General features: G+C 43.1%; 1 protein-coding gene across 4 annotated transcripts in view; it reads right to left on the bottom strand.

Moving 5' to 3' along the window:
- CABIN1 (calcineurin binding protein 1) overlaps positions 1-18,528 on the bottom strand; it is a 4,301,447-nt gene that overhangs the window by 779,936 nt on the left and 3,502,983 nt on the right. For all 4 annotated transcript variants that reach the window (XM_044068841.1, XM_044068840.1, XM_044068839.1 and 1 more), the window contains one exon: positions 8,502-8,576. In XM_044068841.1, coding sequence (XP_043924776.1) covers positions 8,502-8,576 — 75 coding nt within the window. The remainder of the gene's footprint in view (positions 1-8,501; positions 8,577-18,528) is intronic.

The following is an 18,528-nucleotide window of genomic DNA, read 5'->3' as shown; positions in this document are numbered from 1 at the left end:
GACATGCAGACTCCGCACAAAAGGCACCCCAGCTGAAAATCAAACCAGAGAACCTCTTGCTGTGAGGCGACAATGCTAAAAGTTGCACCACTGTGTGGCCCATATAGGTCCACATAGGTAAATAGCTCTACTTTGGAAGCTTGAAGTTTCAAAACTTCGAACTTCATATGGTTGAGATCATAACATCAAAGTTTTGAAGGTTCAAAACTTCAATAAAAAATATATTTTTTTATGTTTATGTGGGGGGGGGGCAAGCCCCCTGCACCCCCACACCCCTGCTAGTTAAATATACCAACTCCAAGATTGCACTACAGTGAACAGAAAGGTAAAAGTACACTTGTGTACACTTACCATAAATGTAGATGTTCGAGTGTATTCACTGTTGCAGTCATTACATTTGGGTTATCTGCTTGCAGGTAGCCGTCAGTCAACATGATTAACAAAGTCTTGGGTCCTGCATCGGTTGCTGTCCCTTCTTCCATGAAGTCAGATCGGCAGGGGTATAAAACATGCAGCCGACGCCATTACATTAGTTTTTCTTGCCCCAGATGTCAGGTGCCCCCCCAATGGGAAGCAATTAAACATAAAACCACAAAGATATACCTCCAACAAAAAAGCAAATACACCAAAAAGGCTTTTAAGCATAGTAAAGGAAAGTAGAGGTATAGCCAAAAGAAGAAAGGGGGCTGGAGGGAGGGTAACCAGGACTGCAACAGTGAATACACTCGAACATCTACATTTATGGTAAGTGTACACAACTGTACTATGTTCTTCATGTTTCACTGTTGCAGTCATTCCATTTGGGTAGATTCCCAAAGCTATAGTTGGGAAGAGGAATTTAGATAGCATTATGGCCAGCTATAAGGCTCTGCAAGACTGCAGTGGCAAAGCTAGCTCTAATTTAGAGAAAACTGGCAAATGATAATGTTTGGTGAAAGTATGTACAGAACTCCAGGTAGCAGCTTCTAGGAAGTCCCTGGTCGGGACGCCTCTGAGAAAGGCTGTAGAGATAGATGCAGCCCGGGTGGAGTGAGGTCTGATCCCCTGGGGGATAAGTTTTCCATGGTGCTTATAGCAGAAATGAATGCAATGGCTTATCCATTTAGAAATGGTTTGCTTTGAAATAGCCTTCCCCTCTGCCCCTGCAGCAAATGCCATCAGCAGTTGTTCAGATTTCCTTTGAGGTTTAGTCCTGTCCAAGTAGAATCTAAGTTGTCTGTGCACATCTAAGGAATGCAGTATCCATTCTCCTTTATTCTGTGGATTGGGAAAGAAGGTTGGCAATTGAATGGACTAATTAAGAGCCAAACTGGATACCACCTTGGGCATGAAGGATGGATTGGTTCTGAGTGACACCCTGTCCGTATGAAAGATGATGAAAGGTTCCACTGCCATAAGGGCCTGTAATTCAGATACCCTTCTAGCTGAAGTGATTGCTAAAAGGAAAGCTGTTTTCCAAGAAAGGAATTTTAAGTCTGCAGTAGCAGCTGGCTCAAAAGGAGGTTGAGTGAGTTTCTTCAAGACAAAGTTAAGGTCCCAGGATGGGTTGGAGCTCTCCTGGGTGGTCTCAAATTTTTGGCCCCTCTGAGGAACTGCTTGAGCAGTGGATGAAAGAGGGGAGGTTCTGTGTTATAATGAGCTGAAATGGCAGAGGCGTTGATTTTAATGGAGGAAAAAGGCAGGCCCTTGTGAAGCATCTCAGTTAAGTATTGTAAAATCTGAGGTAAATTGGGAGCTGCTGTGCTCATGCCTTGAGACTGGTTCCAGGCACAGAATCTTTTCCATTTTTCAGCATAAAGATTTTCTAGTGCTAGGCCTCCTTGCCTCTAAAATGATATCCATCACAGGTTTGATGAGGTATGGTAAAGGAGAGATTAAGTAATTAGCCAGGCTGCAAGGTTCAGTGTTGGAAGCTAAGGGTGCAGAATCTGGTTCTCCTGCTGAGACAGCAGGGAAGGAGTCTGAGGCAGGTGCCATGGAGATAACCGTGACACACTGCGCAGGAGGGGGTACCAGTGCTGGCACGGCCAGTCTGCCGCAATCAAAATCATCCTTGGTTTGTCCTGTTTGATTTTTAGTAGCACTTTGGAGAGCAGAGGCAGAGGGGGGAAGGCATAGACTGATAGGCTTTTCCAGCTGAAGGACAGAACATCCACTTTCCAGGCTTGTTTGTGGGGAGTCCTTGTGCACAATTTGTCCGACTGGTAGTTCTGGGGAGAGGCAAACAGGCCTATATCTGGGCTCTCCCATTTGCTTGTCAATATGTTGAAAATCCTTGGTTCCAGTTTCCACTCGTGTGAGTCCATTAGGTTTCTGCTTAGTCCGTCTGCCAGTGTATTTAATTTTCCTAGCAGGAATTGAGCTTGTAGGTGCACTTGGTAGCTCAAGGCTGTGTTCCACAATGCCATGGCTAGTCTGCAGAGGGGGTAAAAATGTGTACTCCCCTGCTTGTTTATGTACCACATAACAGTGGTGTTGTCCATCTTTACCATTAGTTGTCCTGGAAGAATGTGGTCCTTGAAGGCTGTCACAGCATTCTGTACAGCTAACATTTCTTTTTGATTGATATGCAGGTGCATTTGACTTGGGTTCCATTTGCCCTGAATGCACTTCCCTGCCAGGTGAGCCCCCCATGCATAGTCTCACGCATCTGTTGTTAGGGTTTGGGCGGCAGGGGGTGGTGTGAAAGATAGTCCCTTGTTTTGGTGGCAGGCCTCTGCCCACCAAAGGAAGTATAGGCGTAGGCAAGTATGATAGGAATCATTGTTTCTAAGTCTTGAGAATGTTGACACCATAGGTTTTTTTAGATACCACTGTAGTTTTCTCATATGCAGTCTTGCATATGGAATTAGAAGAATGCAGGAGGCCATGAACCCCAATGTTTGCAGCATTTGTCTTGCAGATAGCAGGGTTTTTGTGGCCACTTGTTTGAAGTAGGTTGTCAAATGAATTTGCTTCTATGGTGTGAGGTAAGCCATCTGGGAAAATGTATTCAAGCTTGCTCCCAGGAATATAATTTGTTGACAGGGTACCAGGTGTGATTACTTTTCATTTATGGTGTACCCCAGACAAGTTAGAACCCTCTTTACAAAGGCCATATGATTCAAAAGTATGTCCGGGCTTTCTGCCTGAATTAGACAATCATCCAGGTATGGGTATATTTGAATATCTATTTGCCTGCAAAATGCAATAACTGGAGCTAGGCACTTTGTGAATACCCTGGGCGCAGTAGATAAGCCAAAGGGCAGTGCAGAGAACTGATAGTGCGTGTAGCCTGCTTTGAAGCATAGGTATCTTCTGCAAGATTCCCTGACTGGGATGTGCAGGTATGCTTCTTTTAAATCTAGTATTGCCAACCAGGCATCTTTACCTAACATAGGAAGTAATTGGTGAAGAGTCAGCATCTTGAATTTTGGAATCTCCATAAAGGTGTTTAGAGTAGACAGGTCAAGAATAGGACGCCATGAATTGTCTTTTCTGGGTACCAGGAAAAGTCTTGAGTAGAAACCTAGTCCCTTTTCCTCTTCTGGTACTAGCTGAATAGCCCCCATGCTTAAGAGAGAAAGTACTTGTTTTTGGGCCTCTGCCCACTGATTTGGGGGTAGGTCCGGCCACCCACTTGGTGTTGGCAACGTATGGAGGTGAAATCTGTATCCCTGGCACACTATATTTAAAACCCATTTGTCCTGGGTAATGAGTTCCCAATTCTTTGCATGAAGAGCAATCTTTCCCCCCAAAGGGGCAGTCAGTTGATAAGTGCTTGGAAATTTTAAAAGGAAGTCGTTGAGACAGTTTACCATAGGAGGGAGTCTTATTATTCCCGACCTGGAAGTGGAGGCCCCCACTGCTTAGTTCTGTGAGTCCCCTGGGACTGAAACCTGGGGTATTTGCTCTGTCTGTGTTTGGCTTGAGAAGACCTGGAAGGGGCTAGAAAGGACCAGTTCTTAGAGGGCCAGTGCCTACTAAATCTAGGAGGCTGAATTTGTAAAAAATCTTTAACAGTTTGCATAGATTTAGCTTTATCTTCTATCTTTTTAAGAACTTCCACAGCCTTGTTGCCAAACAGGCAGACCTGATTTAAAGGAGCATCCAACAATTTAGCTTTAACATGATCAGGCAAAGATTGCTCCTTAAGCCAAGCATGCCTTCTGAGCACAGACCCAGTAACAGCAGCCCTGCAAGAGGCCTCTAATGAATCAAAACCACATTGCAAACTTGTTCGGCAGAATGCATTAAATCCTGTAATTCTTTATTTTCCACACAGTCAGGAATCAAGATCATTTTCTGTTTAAGCAGACAAATAACATGTTGCTGATATTTTAACATATGAAACTGACAGTTTAAAGCCCTAATGGCCAAGGTTGCAGAAGTGTAAACCTTCTTACCCCATCTATCCAGTATCCTGGAGTCTCTATCAGAAGGGGTAGGACTTTTAGCAGTAGAAGCCTTAATGCCCTTGGGCCCCTGTGAAATAGTCTCTGGATCTGCAATAGGATTTTTGAAAAGGAACTTGTGGGACTTGGGGACCCTGTAGTACCTGTCGGGTTTTCTGGGAGCAGGAGGCAGGGAATCAGGGGCCAAACTAGATTCCGAGAAAGCATCATCTACAATGTCTAGTACAGGAGGAATAGTTAAAGGCCTATGCTGAGGTAGGAGAAGGAAATCCCTAAGCCACTTTTTGAATCAGAAAAAGCCTGGCTTTCCCAGTGGAAATGCTCCCTTAGAGTATGTAAGGTTTCCCAAAAAGAAAAATCCTCAGGAGGGGAAGCAGAGGGAATAGAGTCCTCTGCATCAGAATCCTCATAAGTAGGTAAGGGCAAATCCAGATCATCAGAAGAGTCAGAGAAATCAGAATCCTGATCAGAAGATTCATAATCAACTTCAGTCCTAGGCCTCTTGGGGGGGGGGGGGTTGGCTACCCCTGATTAGAGTTATTAGATCTTCAGCCATTCTTATCATTTGTTTTTTAGGCATAGAGGCCTGAGCATGTGGCCTGGGCATCGTTTTTTTAGGCATGGATCGAGATTTAGGCCTAAGTAATGAAGAAGGTGTCGATTTAATATGCAAGTCCATAGACCTGAATACACCCTCAGAGGGCGGTGCCTGCACAGCGGCTCCAGACCCATCCAAGGTAGAGACATCTGCGGGTTCCGTAGTTGAAGCATCTCGCAGCATACCGGACTCCGAATGGGTCTCAGTAAAGGCCTGCAAATCAGAAGTAGCGGGTATCAGGGTCCGTGAAAGCACCTCACTGAGTACTGGCGACTGGCTTAGGAGAAGTGTCGTCGGCAGTTTTGGACCTCGGCAGCCTGTCTCTGTCTTTATCTTTGCGTTTTTTCAGAATCCCGGTAGTCGGATGGTTAACCGACAACATTTCTGGATAATTAAACCGAGAACAGAAATATTTAGAGGCGAAAATATGCCGACGACGGATAATGCGCTGATTAAATAAAGCACAAAACCGACAGCAAGGTACGACGTGGTAAATGCCTTGGCATAGAATACAGTACGAATGAAAATCTTTATGAGGTATTTGCTCTCCACAAGTAACACAATTATTAACTTTTACTGACATCGGTAAGGAGCAAGAAAAAGTTTCCCCAAGGAGGTACTTAGCTTTAGTTGAAGACTTCGATTCTGATACTCGAAAACAAAAATTTCAGGAGTCGGCCAACTGGCACTTGCGAACTGTTTCTGCTTCAGGCACTGCATGGCAAGAAAGACTGATGTAATGGCGTCAACTGCATGTTTTATACCCCTGACGACCTGATGTCATGGAAGACGGGACAGCAACCGACGCAGGACCCAAGACTTTGTTAATCAGGCCGACTGAGGGCTACCTGCAAGCAGATAACCCAAATGTAATGACTGCAACAGTGAAACACGAAGAAAATTTTCCTGTTCCACGTTGTATGGCAATCTACATTTAAATTGTTCTACGTTTCAAAACTTTTATCATATGGTCTCGACCATACGAAGTCCAAAGGTTTGAAACTTTGAGCTTCCAAAGTACACTCACACACACACACACACACACACACACACACACACACACACACACACACACACACACACACCTACAGCCGCCAGTTTAGAGTGTCCACTCTACCTACTGCACTGACTTTGTAATATGGGAGGAAACTGAAGCATCTAGAGAGCATTCATGCAAACACAGGCAGGATATAAAGACTCCACACAGAAAGCAGCCCAGCTGAGAACTGAACCACAGAACCTCTTTCTGTGAGGCAATATCGACTATATAATTGTACTGCCTATACCCATTACTCGACCCCACCAATAAAATCAAGCTTAACCCATTAAAAACATTCACATTCAAATGAGTCCAGTTCACTTCTATATTCAGTCCCAGAGGAGAGTAGCAAAAATACAGTGTATACTGTTTCATATCTCAATTAAAACTGATCAATATTTCTTCCATCCTTCCATTTTCACAGAAAAAAAATAAAACAACTTGATCTGTTTATACCTCCTACATGACTTTCATTGACATGTGTAGTTACTGAACTCCCTAGAGACATGTGAGTCAGCTGTCTAATGTCCTCCTGTGTCCTTCTTTTAGAATTTGTAACAGTCTTTCCTATACATCAACAGAGAGGAGGACAACCATTACAAATGTTAGAAATTACATTGTTTTCCAGCTAAAATTGCATTCCATATGTAGAATTTTGATCAGGTCTCCGATCATAACGAAGTTGTTTAGTGTTAGAAACATCCATGTCTAGAACACACAACAGACTGCGTTATGATCAGACATACCCCATCATCATTCTCTTGATGTGCATGAAGCCTTACCTGCTCCCATGAATGACAAAAGTTAAAGAAAAAAGTGTATGAGTGCTGCATGTCTTACAGCATTAAAAGATGCAACACTAGTGTGGTGTGTTTCACTGTTAAATATTTAGTTCAGACTTTTTTAAAGTCTGACTGAAGCATTTAACAATCCAAATGAAGCACTTAACAGTGTGTCACCACTCTTCTGTAGTGGCTGAGACAGCCATTAATGCTCTAGCATGAAATTAGAGTTCAGCAGCACTGAACGGTGCGTAACAAGCCTGTCTTTTCACTGATTTTGGAGTGTAATTGCAGCTAACCATGCCATAAATACAAATTATATTTGCGATGCTTAGAATGATCCATTGCCTCTGTTACAGTAGTTCTCCAAATCTCATCCTTTTCTGGCTCACAAAACAGGTCACCATTTTATACTTAAAAATCTGTTATGTACCACTTCAAACTTGCACATAAAACATGTTGTTTTCATACTTTTGTTCTGTATGAAGCCTCATTTGTGGCCTGACATAGGTACTTCTGTCTCAAAACACAAAATGCAGTTTGGAGTACTTCTAAGTAATACATGTAAGTAAACCGTTTGTTAATTTTAAAGTAAGCTGATTAGTAATAAATGTCTCCCCTCTCACAGTTACTCCCAGTTGGTCACACTGGGCACATCACACCTTCATGCAGGACACTACTCTGAAGTTGGTAGGTACATATTGAATACCTTGAAGTGTCACGCACAATATCAGGTGTTATCAGCACAAGGTACAAATGAAGTCCTCAGAGCATCCGAGGCCACAACTCAGCTGAAGTGGAACGTCACCCATGCTTGGACAATCATCCGCAGGAATTCTAAGCTAAGTAAACAACTTCTACTACCCAAACATAAAGACGTCTGCAGTTATAAGGCAGAAAATGTTTAAGGCTTCAACCCAAATTACTACTACATATAAAAAAGCCACTAGAAAGTGTCTTTGATGTCTTCACTGTTTTATGTGTAAGTGCCAAGTTTAGTCAGTAGAAATCAGTTGCTTTGGTGGCAGCATTTTAGATCTCTCAGGCTGTACACAATCGAAAAAACTATACATATTTTACTAAGTTTTCTAACACAGCAATGAACACATGCCACCATCACTTTCTTACAAAATACAGGCAATTCCTGAGCTCCTTTTAAACTTCAGGTGCATTCTATAGCACACAAGGCTTGACAAACCCATAAATTATGTAAAAGAACTATCAATACACAAAAGAGAATGTGTTGCAGGAAAACACCAGCTGCAAATGTTGCTCAGATCATGATCTCAGGAACTGTAAACAATGTTATCATTTTACATTTATGAGACAGATATTACACTATTATACACTGCTAGAGGTTACAGCTAAAAAATATGCTCATTTTATGTCAGCCAACTTACATGGAAAACAAAGCAATAAATAAACTAGAGGTACTAACAGCAATACTGCTATGAATAGTTAAGAGGAAGAACAGACAAGAATCACACCCACAAATGAAAGCACAATGCACATTATGTTTTTTTTTTGCAAATTTGGGATGGAGAACAATACTGACACTGCACAACACAAAGCACACCCTGTTACCATGGTATCACACAGACGGCTAAGGGAACGGTCTGTAGATAGAACACAGAACTTTGAAAATACGGCCTGATTCAGCAACATTCACAACAAATGTGCAACCTTACCTGTCGCTGTGATGCAGATCCCATCTGAACCTGGCAGAATTTCACAGCTTGTTCCAATGCGACCTCTTCATCAACCTTTTGGGAAAGGGAACACAGTAAAATTAGCAAAAGGTCTTTCACATTAGTATACGCTTGTACAAAAAGCATATACAAAATTATTATACAATGCTAGAAAATAAGTAATTTAAAAACATAAGCATTAAAAATAACTCCTTTACCAGATAAAACATTATTAAATAAACAATTAAAAGAGTAGACGAAGCACATCTGCACCTATGTGCTTCATCAAACTAAACACACCTAATAAAACTTCTCACATAATATTGGAAAGGTTAAAGCCTGCATTTTCTGTGCTTTAACACAGGCTTTGTATAAACTACATCAGAGTCCAACTGCACTACTGGTTGTAAGATGGTTTGCCAATGATATTATCAGTTCAACTATGTTTCGCAGATCTCCTCCTGTAACTGGGAAACAGAGTACCAAACTCTCTCTATGTTTTTCAATAATTTATTAAATTTTAACCAACAAAGTTTTTATTTTACAATACAGACTGCTTACTTTTTCCTCATATTTTCTGATGACATTATGCTGGCTGTGTATTATTTATTCTGATTTAAAAGTGAACTTTTATTTTACAGATTTAAAGCTTGCATTTCTTAAGTTTTATGAACTACAGTTAATGTAACTGCAGTGACATTTGAGATCCCTCACACTGACAGCAGGGCTTAATATAGCATCCACTTCTACTCTGGTTCACTAGTCAGTAAATTAGCTGTGCTGTCTAACAACACACACATACCACTGGAACCTGCTGTAACATCTGGCCTTAACCCTACACGCCGTCTCCAGAAGTACAGTGCATTGAGTTGATCGTTCCAGAACTGGTACAACAACAGATTTTTTATATCTCCTTCTGGGATTAGTTTCCATCTCAACTCTGGAAATAAAATCCTAACTCAGTCAAAGACTTGAACCATCTAATGTGCTGGTCCCACCAGGGACAAGTGGGATCACACATCAGCCCCAGGTTTGAACATGGACTTGTCAGGGTACCACAAGTAAAACAGAAGTGGCATACATGTCCTCCAGCGATGTTGTGTTATACTACCTCCTATGCCATTTTCCACAAAGAACACTACCAATGCTAACAAGAGAGGCAGCAAACCACAAAACTTAAGAGTAGAACTCCCACAGATGATCTTCCATGCACGGATGAAGTTCCACTTGTGTGGCCTAGGGTGCTCTGAGGACTAATGCCATCTGTAAAGGCAAAGTATGTGACTACCGCCACCTGAACAGCCAAATACAAAACAATACTAATACCAGCAGTGCAAACAAAAGCAGAACAGCCCTAATGTCAGTCACAGATATACACTAACACAGAACAGTCCTGATGTCAGTCACAGATATAGACAAACGCAGAACAGCCCTGATGTAAGTCATAGATATAGACAAATGCAGAACAGCCCTAATGTCAGTCACAGATAGAGACAAACGCACAACAGCCTAATGTCAGTCACAGACATAGACAAATGCAGAAAGTACAGTTGTGTACACTTACCATAAATGTAGATGTTCGAATGTATTCACTGTTGCAGTCATCACATTTGGGTTATCTGCCTGCAGGTAGCCCTCAGCCGGCCTGAATACCAGAGTCTTTGGATTTCTGCGTCGGATGTTGTCGCTTCTTCCATGATGTCAGGTCGTCAGGGGTATAAAATATGCAGCTGACGCCATTACATCAGTTTTTCTTGTCCCAGATGTCAGGTGCCCCCACAATAGGAAGCAATTATATGATAAGGTACACCCCCATCAAAAAGCAAATACACAAGAAAAAATATACCAAACAAGAAGGAAAGGTAGAGCAAAGAGAAGTCAGGGGGCTGGAGGGAGGGTAACCAGGACTGCAACACTGAATACACTCGAACATCTACATTTATGGTAAGTGTACACAACTGTACTATGTTCTTCGTGTTTTACTATTGCAGTCATCACATTTGGGTTGATTCCCAAAGCTAAGGAAGGGAGGAGGTAGTTAAAGAGCATTAGGGCCAGCTACTAAGCCCTGCAAGACTGCTGTGGCAAATCCAGCTCTGGATTTAGAAAAGATAGGCAGGTGGTAATGCTTGGTGAAGCTCCAGGTAGCAGCTTCCAAGATGTCCCTGGTAGGGACTCCTCTGAGAAATGCCGCAGAGGTAGATGCAGCTCTGGTGGAATGTGATCTTATCTCCTGTGGGGCTTTTCCATGGTGCTTGTAGCAGAAATGAATGCAATGGGCTATCCATTTGGAAATGGTTTGTTTTGAAATGGCCTTCCCCTCTGCCCCTGCAGCAAAGCCAACTAGCAGCTGTTCAGCTTTTCTGAGAGAATTAGTCCTGTCCAAATAGACTCTAAGTTCTCTGTGCACATGCAGAGAGTGCAGTATTCGTTCCCCTTTGTTTTGTGGATTAGGGAAAAAAGTAGGCAAATGAATGGACTGATTCAGGGCCACACTAGACACCACCTTGGGCATAAATGAAGGATTAGTCCTGAGGGAAACCCTGTCCGCATGGAAGATAATGAAGTGTTCCACTGCCATGAGGGCCTGTAATTCAGACACACTTCTTGCTGAAGTGTTGGCTAAGAGGAAGGCTGCTTTCCAAGAAAGGAATTTCAACTCTGCTGTTGCAGCTGGCTCAAAGGGGGGTGAAGACTGAGCTTTTCCAACACAAAGCTAAGGTCCCAGGCTGGAGTGGGAGCTCTCCTGGGGGGGGGGGGCTTAAATTTTTGGCCCCTCTAAGGAATTGTTTTAGCAATGGGGTGAGAGAAGAAGGGTGGCTCAGTATTATAATGTGCTGAAATGGCAGAGGCATGAATTTTAATTGACGAGACGAGAAGGACAGGCCCTTGTGGAGCATTTCTGTTAAGTACTCTAGAATATGAGGTAAGCTGGGCGCTGTTGTCCCTATCCCCTGAGCCTGGCTCCAGGAACAGTATCTTTTCCACTTTTCAGCATAGGATTTTCTAGTACTAGGCCTCTTTGCCTCCAGAATGACATCCAGCACCTGCTTACTGAGGGATGCTAGAAGAGAGCTCAAGGAATTAGCCAGGCTGCAAGGTTCAGGGTTTGAAGCTGAGGGTGCAGAATCTGGCCTGCCAGCTGGGACAGCAGAGAAGGGGTCTGAGGCAGGTGCCATGGTTGTAGCAGTGTCATACTGCACAAGAGGGGGTACCAGTGCTAGTGTGGCCAGTCTGGTGCAATCAGTATTGTCCTTGGCTTGTCCTGTTTGATCTTTAGTAGAACCTTCGAGAGGAGAGGCAGAGGGGGAAAGGCATAAACCAAGAGGCTTTCCCAGGTAAAGGACAGGGCATCCACTTTCCAAGCTTGAATGTGGGGAGTTCTTGTGCAGAATTTGTTCAATTGGTAGTTCTGAGGGGAGGCAAGCAGGTCCACCTCTGATGTCCCCCATTTGTTCCTCAAGAGGTTGAATATTTTGGGTTCTAGTTTCCATTCGTGTGGGTCCATGAGATTTCTGCTTAAGTCATCTGCCAGTGAATTTAGTTTGCCTGGCAGGAATTGTGCTTGTAGATGTACTTGGTAGCTCAAGGCTGTGTTCCATAGAGCCATGGCTAGTCTGCAGAGAGGGTAGGAGTGGGTTCCCCCCTGCTTGTTTATGTACCACATAAATGTAGGAGTGGGTTCCCCCCGTTTGTTTATGTAACACATAACTGTGGTGCTGTCTGTCTTTACCAATAGTTGCCCTGGAAGAATGTGGTCTTTGAAGGCTGTCAGAGCATTCTATACAGCTAACATTTCTTTTTGATTGATATGCAGGTGCATCTGTCTCGGGTTCCATTTGCCCTGAATGCACTGCCCTGCCATGTGAGCCCCCTATGAATAGTCTGATGCGTCTGTTGTTAGGGTTTGGGTGGCAGGGGGTAGAGTGAAAGGGAGTCCCTTGTTGTGGTAGCAGGCCTCTGCCCACCAAAGGAACTCTGTTCTTAGACAAGGAATGATAGGAATCATTGTTTCCAGGTCCTGAGAATGTTGACACCATACGCTTTTTAGATACCATTGGAGTTTCCTCATATGCAGTCTTGCATATGGAATTAGCAGAATGCAAGAGGCCATGAACCCCAGAGCTTGCAGTATTTTCCTTGCAGACAGCTGGGTTTTTGTGGCCAATAGTTTGAAGTAGGTTGTCAAATAAACTTGTTTCTCTGGAGTGAGGAATGCCATCTGGGAAGTTGTGTTCAAGCTTGCTCCCAGGAATACAATCTGTTGGCAGGGTACTAGGTGAGATTTCTTTTCGTTGATGGTGTACCCCAGTGAGGTTAGAAGTTTCTTTACGAATGCCAGGTGTTGTAATAGCAAGTCCTGGCTTTCTGCCTGAATCAGACAATCATCCAAGTATGGGTAAATCTGAATATGTCTCTGCCTGCAAAATTCAATGGCTGGAGCTAGACCCTCTGTGAACACCCTGAGTGCAGTAGATAAGCCAAAGGGAAGTGCAGAGAACTGGAAGTGCATGGAGCCCGCCCTGAAACGTAGGTATTGTCTGCAGGATCCTCTTATTGAGATGTGTAGGTAAGCTTCCTTTAAGTCTAGGGTTGCCAGCCAGGCATCCTTGACTAGCATGGGAAGAAGTTGTTGAAGAGTTAGCATTTTGAATTTTGGAACCACTAGAAAGGTGTTGAGAATATAGAGGTCCAGGATAGGATGCCAGGAGTTGTCTTTTCTGGGTACCAGAAAAAGTCTTGAATAAAAACCTTGTCCCCTTTGTTCTGCTGGGACAGGTTGAATAGCCTTGATACTGAGAAGAGAGATAACCTGCTGTTGGGCCTCTGCCCATTGATTTGAAGGGAGGTCTGGCCAACCATTTGGTGTTGGTAGTGTGTGGAAGTGGAATCTGTATCCTTGGGAAACTATGTTCAAAACCCATTTGTCCTGGGTAATGAGTTCCCAGTTTTTTGCATGCAGGGCAAGCTTTCCTCCTAAGGGAGCAAGTAGTTGAGCAGGGCTTGGAAGGGTTAAGGTTAAGTCATTGTGCCATTTTTCCATAGGCGTGTGGCTTACTATTCCCTGCTTTGGAAGTGGGAGCCGCCTGCTGCTTAGATCTGTGCGTAGCCTGAGACTGAAGTCTTGGTGGTCTGCTGTTCCTGGGTTTGGACTGAGAAGGCCTGGAAGGGACTGGAAAGGACCAGTTCTTTGAAGGCCAATGCCTACTGAATCTGGGAGGCTGTACTTGTAGGAAATCTTTTAACAGTTTGCATAGATTTAGCTTTCTCCTCCATCCTTTTGAGGACGACTTCTGCTTTGTTGCCAAAAAAGGTGGTCTTGGTTTAAGGGAGCATCCAGTAATTTAGCTTTGACATGATCTGGCAAGTTTTGTTCCTTAAGCCAAGCATGCCTTCTAAGTACAGACCCAGTGACAGCAGCCCTGCAAGATGCTTCTAAAGCGTCAAAACCACATTGCAAAGTATGTTTACCAACTTGTTCTGCAGAATGCATTAAATCTTGCAAGTCTTTGTATTCAGCACAGTCAGGAATCAACATCATTTTCTATTTAAGTAGTCCCATAATATGCTGCTGATACTTTAACATATGAAACTGGCAATTTAAAGCCCTAATGGCCAAAGTAGCAGAAGTGCATACCTTCCTACACCACCTGTCTAAGGCTCTAGAATCTCTATCAGAAGGGGTAGGATTTTTGGCAGCAGTAGCCTTAATACCTTTTTGTCCTTGGGAAATGGTCTCTGGATCCACAGTAGGATTTTTGAAGAGTCAGGTACTCTGTAGTACCTGTCAGGTTTTCTGGGAGCTGGAGGTAAACTGTCTGGGGTAAGGCTAGATTCCAAGAAAGCATCATCTACAATATCCAGAACAGGAGGTATAGCTAAAGGCCTGTGTTGAGGCAGGAGTAAGAATTCCCTAAGTCTCTTTTTGGACTCAGAATAGTCCACGCTTTCCCAGCGGAAATGCTCCCTAAGGGTATGCAAGGTTTCACCAAAAGAAAAATCTTCTGGAGGGGAAGCAGAGGGAATGGAATCCTCTGCATCAGAATCCTCGTAAGTAGATACGGGCAAATCCTGGTAATCAGAAGTAGCAGAGATATCAGATTCCTGACCAGAAGAATCAAAAAGAAAATCAATTCTCTTAGAGGGGAAAGGCTGGCTTCCACTAATTAAGGTTATAAGGTCTTCAGCCATTCTAAGCATTTGTTTTTGAGGCATATGGGCCTGAGTCTGCAGTTTGGTCGTCGGTTTTCTAGGTGTAGTGTGAGTTTTTGGCCTGAGGAATTTGGTACTTCTGGATGGAAGTGATGGCGTCGGTTTAATATGAAAGTCTGTAGGCCTGAATACACCCTCAGAAGCCGGTGCCTGCTCCGGACCCATCCAAGGTAGAGACATCCACAGGTTCCACAGTCGAAGCAGCATCTTGCAGCATACCGGACTCTGAATGGGTCACAGTAGAGGCCTGCAAATCTGTAGTAGCGGGTATCAGGGGCTGCAAAAGCGCCTCACTGAGTACCAGCGGACTGGCGACTAGCTTAACGGAAGCATCGTTGGCAGTTTTGGACCTATGCGGTCTGTCTCTGTCTTTATCCTTACGTTTTTTCGGAAGATCGGTAGTCGGATGGCTTAACAAAGCCATTTTGGAGTACGGAGATCGAGAACTAAAGTATTTGGCTACAAAAATCACTCGATGACGAATAGTTCGGGCGTTGAACAAGGCACAAAACCAACAGCGAGGGACGTCATGGTCTGGGCCTAAACAGGGGATGCAGTAAGAATGAAAATCTCTATGAGGTATTTGCTTTCCACAGGCAAGACAATTGTTAACTTTTAATGACATCGGATAGAGCAAGAAAAAAGGATCCCCAACAGGGTACTTATCTTTTATGAAGACTTCGGGTCTGAAACTCGAAAACAAAAATTTCAGGAGACGGCAGACCAGCACTTGCGAACTGCTTCTGCTTTGGGCACCGTACAGCAAGAAAGACTGATGTAATGGCGTCAGCTGCATGTTTTATACCCCTGACGACCTGACATCATGGAAGAAGCGACAGCATCCGACGCAGAAATCCGAAGACTGGTATTCAGGCCGGCTGAGGGCTACCTGCAGGCAGATAACCCAAATGTGATGACTGCAACAGTGAAACACGAAGAACATCATCCCTAATGTCAGTCACAGATACAGACAAATGCAGTACAGCCCTAATGTCAGCTGGGGAGACAGACAAACACAAAGCACCCCTAATGTCGGCTGTGAAAATACACAAATGCAGAACACCCCTAATGGCAGCCATGGAGACAGATAAAAATAGAACAATCAATGTCAGCCGTGGAGACAGGAAAACACAGAACATCCCTAATGTCAGCTGTAGAGACAGAAAAACACAGAACATCCATAATGTCAGTTGTGGAAACAGATAAACACAGAACATCCTTAATGTCAGCTGTGGAGACAAAAAAACACAGAACATCCCTAATGTCAGCCGTGGAGACAGGAAAACACAGAACATCCCTAATGTCAGCTGTGGAAACAGACAAATGCAGAACACCCCTAATGACAGCCATGAAGACAGATAAACACGGAACAATCATAATATCAGTTGTGGAGACAGATAAACACAGAACAATCAATGTCAGCTGTGGAGACAGACAAACACAGAACAATCCTAATTTCAGCTGTGGAGACAGAAAAACATAGAACGATTCTAATATCAGCTGTGAAGACAAACACAGAACAATCCTAATGTCAGCTGTGGAGATAAACGGAACAATCTTAATGTCAGCTGTGGAGACACGTGGAACAATCCTAATGTCAGCTGTGGAGACAGAAAAACATAGAGCAATCCTAAATGTCAGCTGTGGAGACACACTGAACAATCCTAATGTAAGCTGTGGAGACAAACGGAACAATCCTAATGTCAGCTGTGGAGACAAACACAGAACAATCCTAATGTCAGTTGTGGGGACAAACACAGAACAATCCTAATGTCAGCTGTGGAGACAAACACGGAACAATCCTAATGTCAGCTGGGAGATAAGCATGGAACAATCCTAATGTCAGCTGTGGAGACAAACACAGAACAATGTTAATGTCAGCTGTGGAGTCAGCTCAGCATAGAATGCTGCTAATGCCCACTGTGGAGACAGTCAATGCAACAAAAGAGATAGCTAAATACAGAATGCTCCTAATGACCATATCAGACAGAGCTAAACCACAGACAGTCACAAATGTGAGATACAAAGATTGCCAAATACAGAATGCTATAATGATGCAGGGACATCCAAACATACAACACAGCTAGGTCTAGCCTTGGCGGCAAACACAGGATACTATTAGTGCCCACAGCAGAGACCTCCATTCAGCGTTTTGTCACCTTCAAAGAAAAAGGTCAGTCATTCCGTCATCATGAAGAATGATGAAATAACATAATAAAAACACATTAATAATCTGTCATTCCTCTTAGACAGTAAGTAAATAACTCAATCATATTCCTTTCAAACCAGGACAGGCACACAAAAACAGTTACTTGACTTTCACTTGGCTTTTGCTGCCTGTCTGCAAGTTAACACTGCAATGCTCTGCAGAATAATAAATATTTCCCACAGCAGATAACTATCATCTCTTCTAACTACTTTTCTGATGTACCATAACATGAATCGTATTCAGTGGTTTCATCAAAGCAGGTTCTAACATTTCTACCAACCAAAGAAACACCTGCAGCATGTTTACAATCTTAGTGGTGGTTGCCACATTCAGCAACAATGAACAGTCTTCTCCTCACTCATTTCTTCTCAAAACAAATATAGTTGTTTAGATATGTTTTGGCCTTCCGTCTTTCTGTGACTATGAAGGACCCCCCCCCCCCCCATCCCTACCACACTAACATGTTTACCCCCCAGCTTTCAAGTTTCCAGAGACATCAGGTGTATGGGTTGAGAGTCAGAGATGAGCTTGAACTAGGCCACGTTGTTGGTAATTCCTTATCTTTTTAACATCATATATCCACAACATGAAGAAAAGCAGGTATCTTTTTTTTTTTTTTTTAATCAATTCTTCCTCTTCAGTACGGCAGTTCCAAATATTCACAACCCTTTCAATGGGAAAAAGGCAAACATATGGCTTACTCAATCACACTACACTGATAGGCAGTACAAATTAAAAGATGACATGACTTGCAGCACAATTTATTCCACTGGCACTAAGGTAAAGACTTCCCAGGAAGAAATGAGAAACCACAGGGGAAAAAAAATCTTAAACACAAACCAGTAAAAAAAACATTAATTAAAACCCACCAATGACAGAACACTGTAAATTAACTTAAAAAGGTGGGAATCAATGAAGGTGATGAGTGCGAATGCACAATGAAAATGAATTAAAGACAAATGGGGGTGAGAAGGGCAACAGCACAGAAACAATACAAAAGGCTACTTTTTCTGTAGTTTCTTATTTTCTCCATGAAAAGCTTTTCTGAGCTGCCACATGAATAAATTCTACTGGAAGTTGTGCCATTTATTAATTTGGTTGCAGTTTTCTACTTTCATGTTCTGGAGCTGTGCAACCTTGCAGAAGTGCTGTACTGAATGAATGCAGGGCTCCACTGCATGAAGGATGTATGGGCCCTGCCCTCTACCCCCACTTCAACTAAGTCCACCACATCATTTTATTGGTGCTCCTACTGCTGAGTAGAACTAATGAAACTGTGTGTTCATGCAGTGTGATTCAAACATCGCTACATCAACCAAAAATATTACCTCCTATTCTTAGACTCTGTCGTCTTTTACTCTCTCTAGTTTTTAAAACTTTATTGTAAAACATACTGCTAAACACATCTGGACTCAGTGGATTTCCTTGAAGTACACATTTCACCCAAGTGCAGACTCTGCCTTTCTTCATGATTAGACATACTAATATTTCGACTCTGTTTCACGACTTCTGGTGTGACAACATGCTGCAGTGTTGGTACCATCATCTGAGCTGCTTTGATTCTAGTGTATGACCTTAGCAAGACAAACTCTTCAGGACTGCACA

This window comes from Protopterus annectens, chromosome 4.part0, assembly GCF_019279795.1.
Source record: "Protopterus annectens isolate FY-2018-M chromosome 4.part0, PAN1.0, whole genome shotgun sequence".
In the NCBI taxonomy this organism is placed as follows: Eukaryota; Metazoa; Chordata; order Ceratodontiformes; family Protopteridae; genus Protopterus; species Protopterus annectens.
Note: the sequence above shows the minus strand (reverse complement) of the source record. Positions and strands in the feature narration are given on the sequence as shown.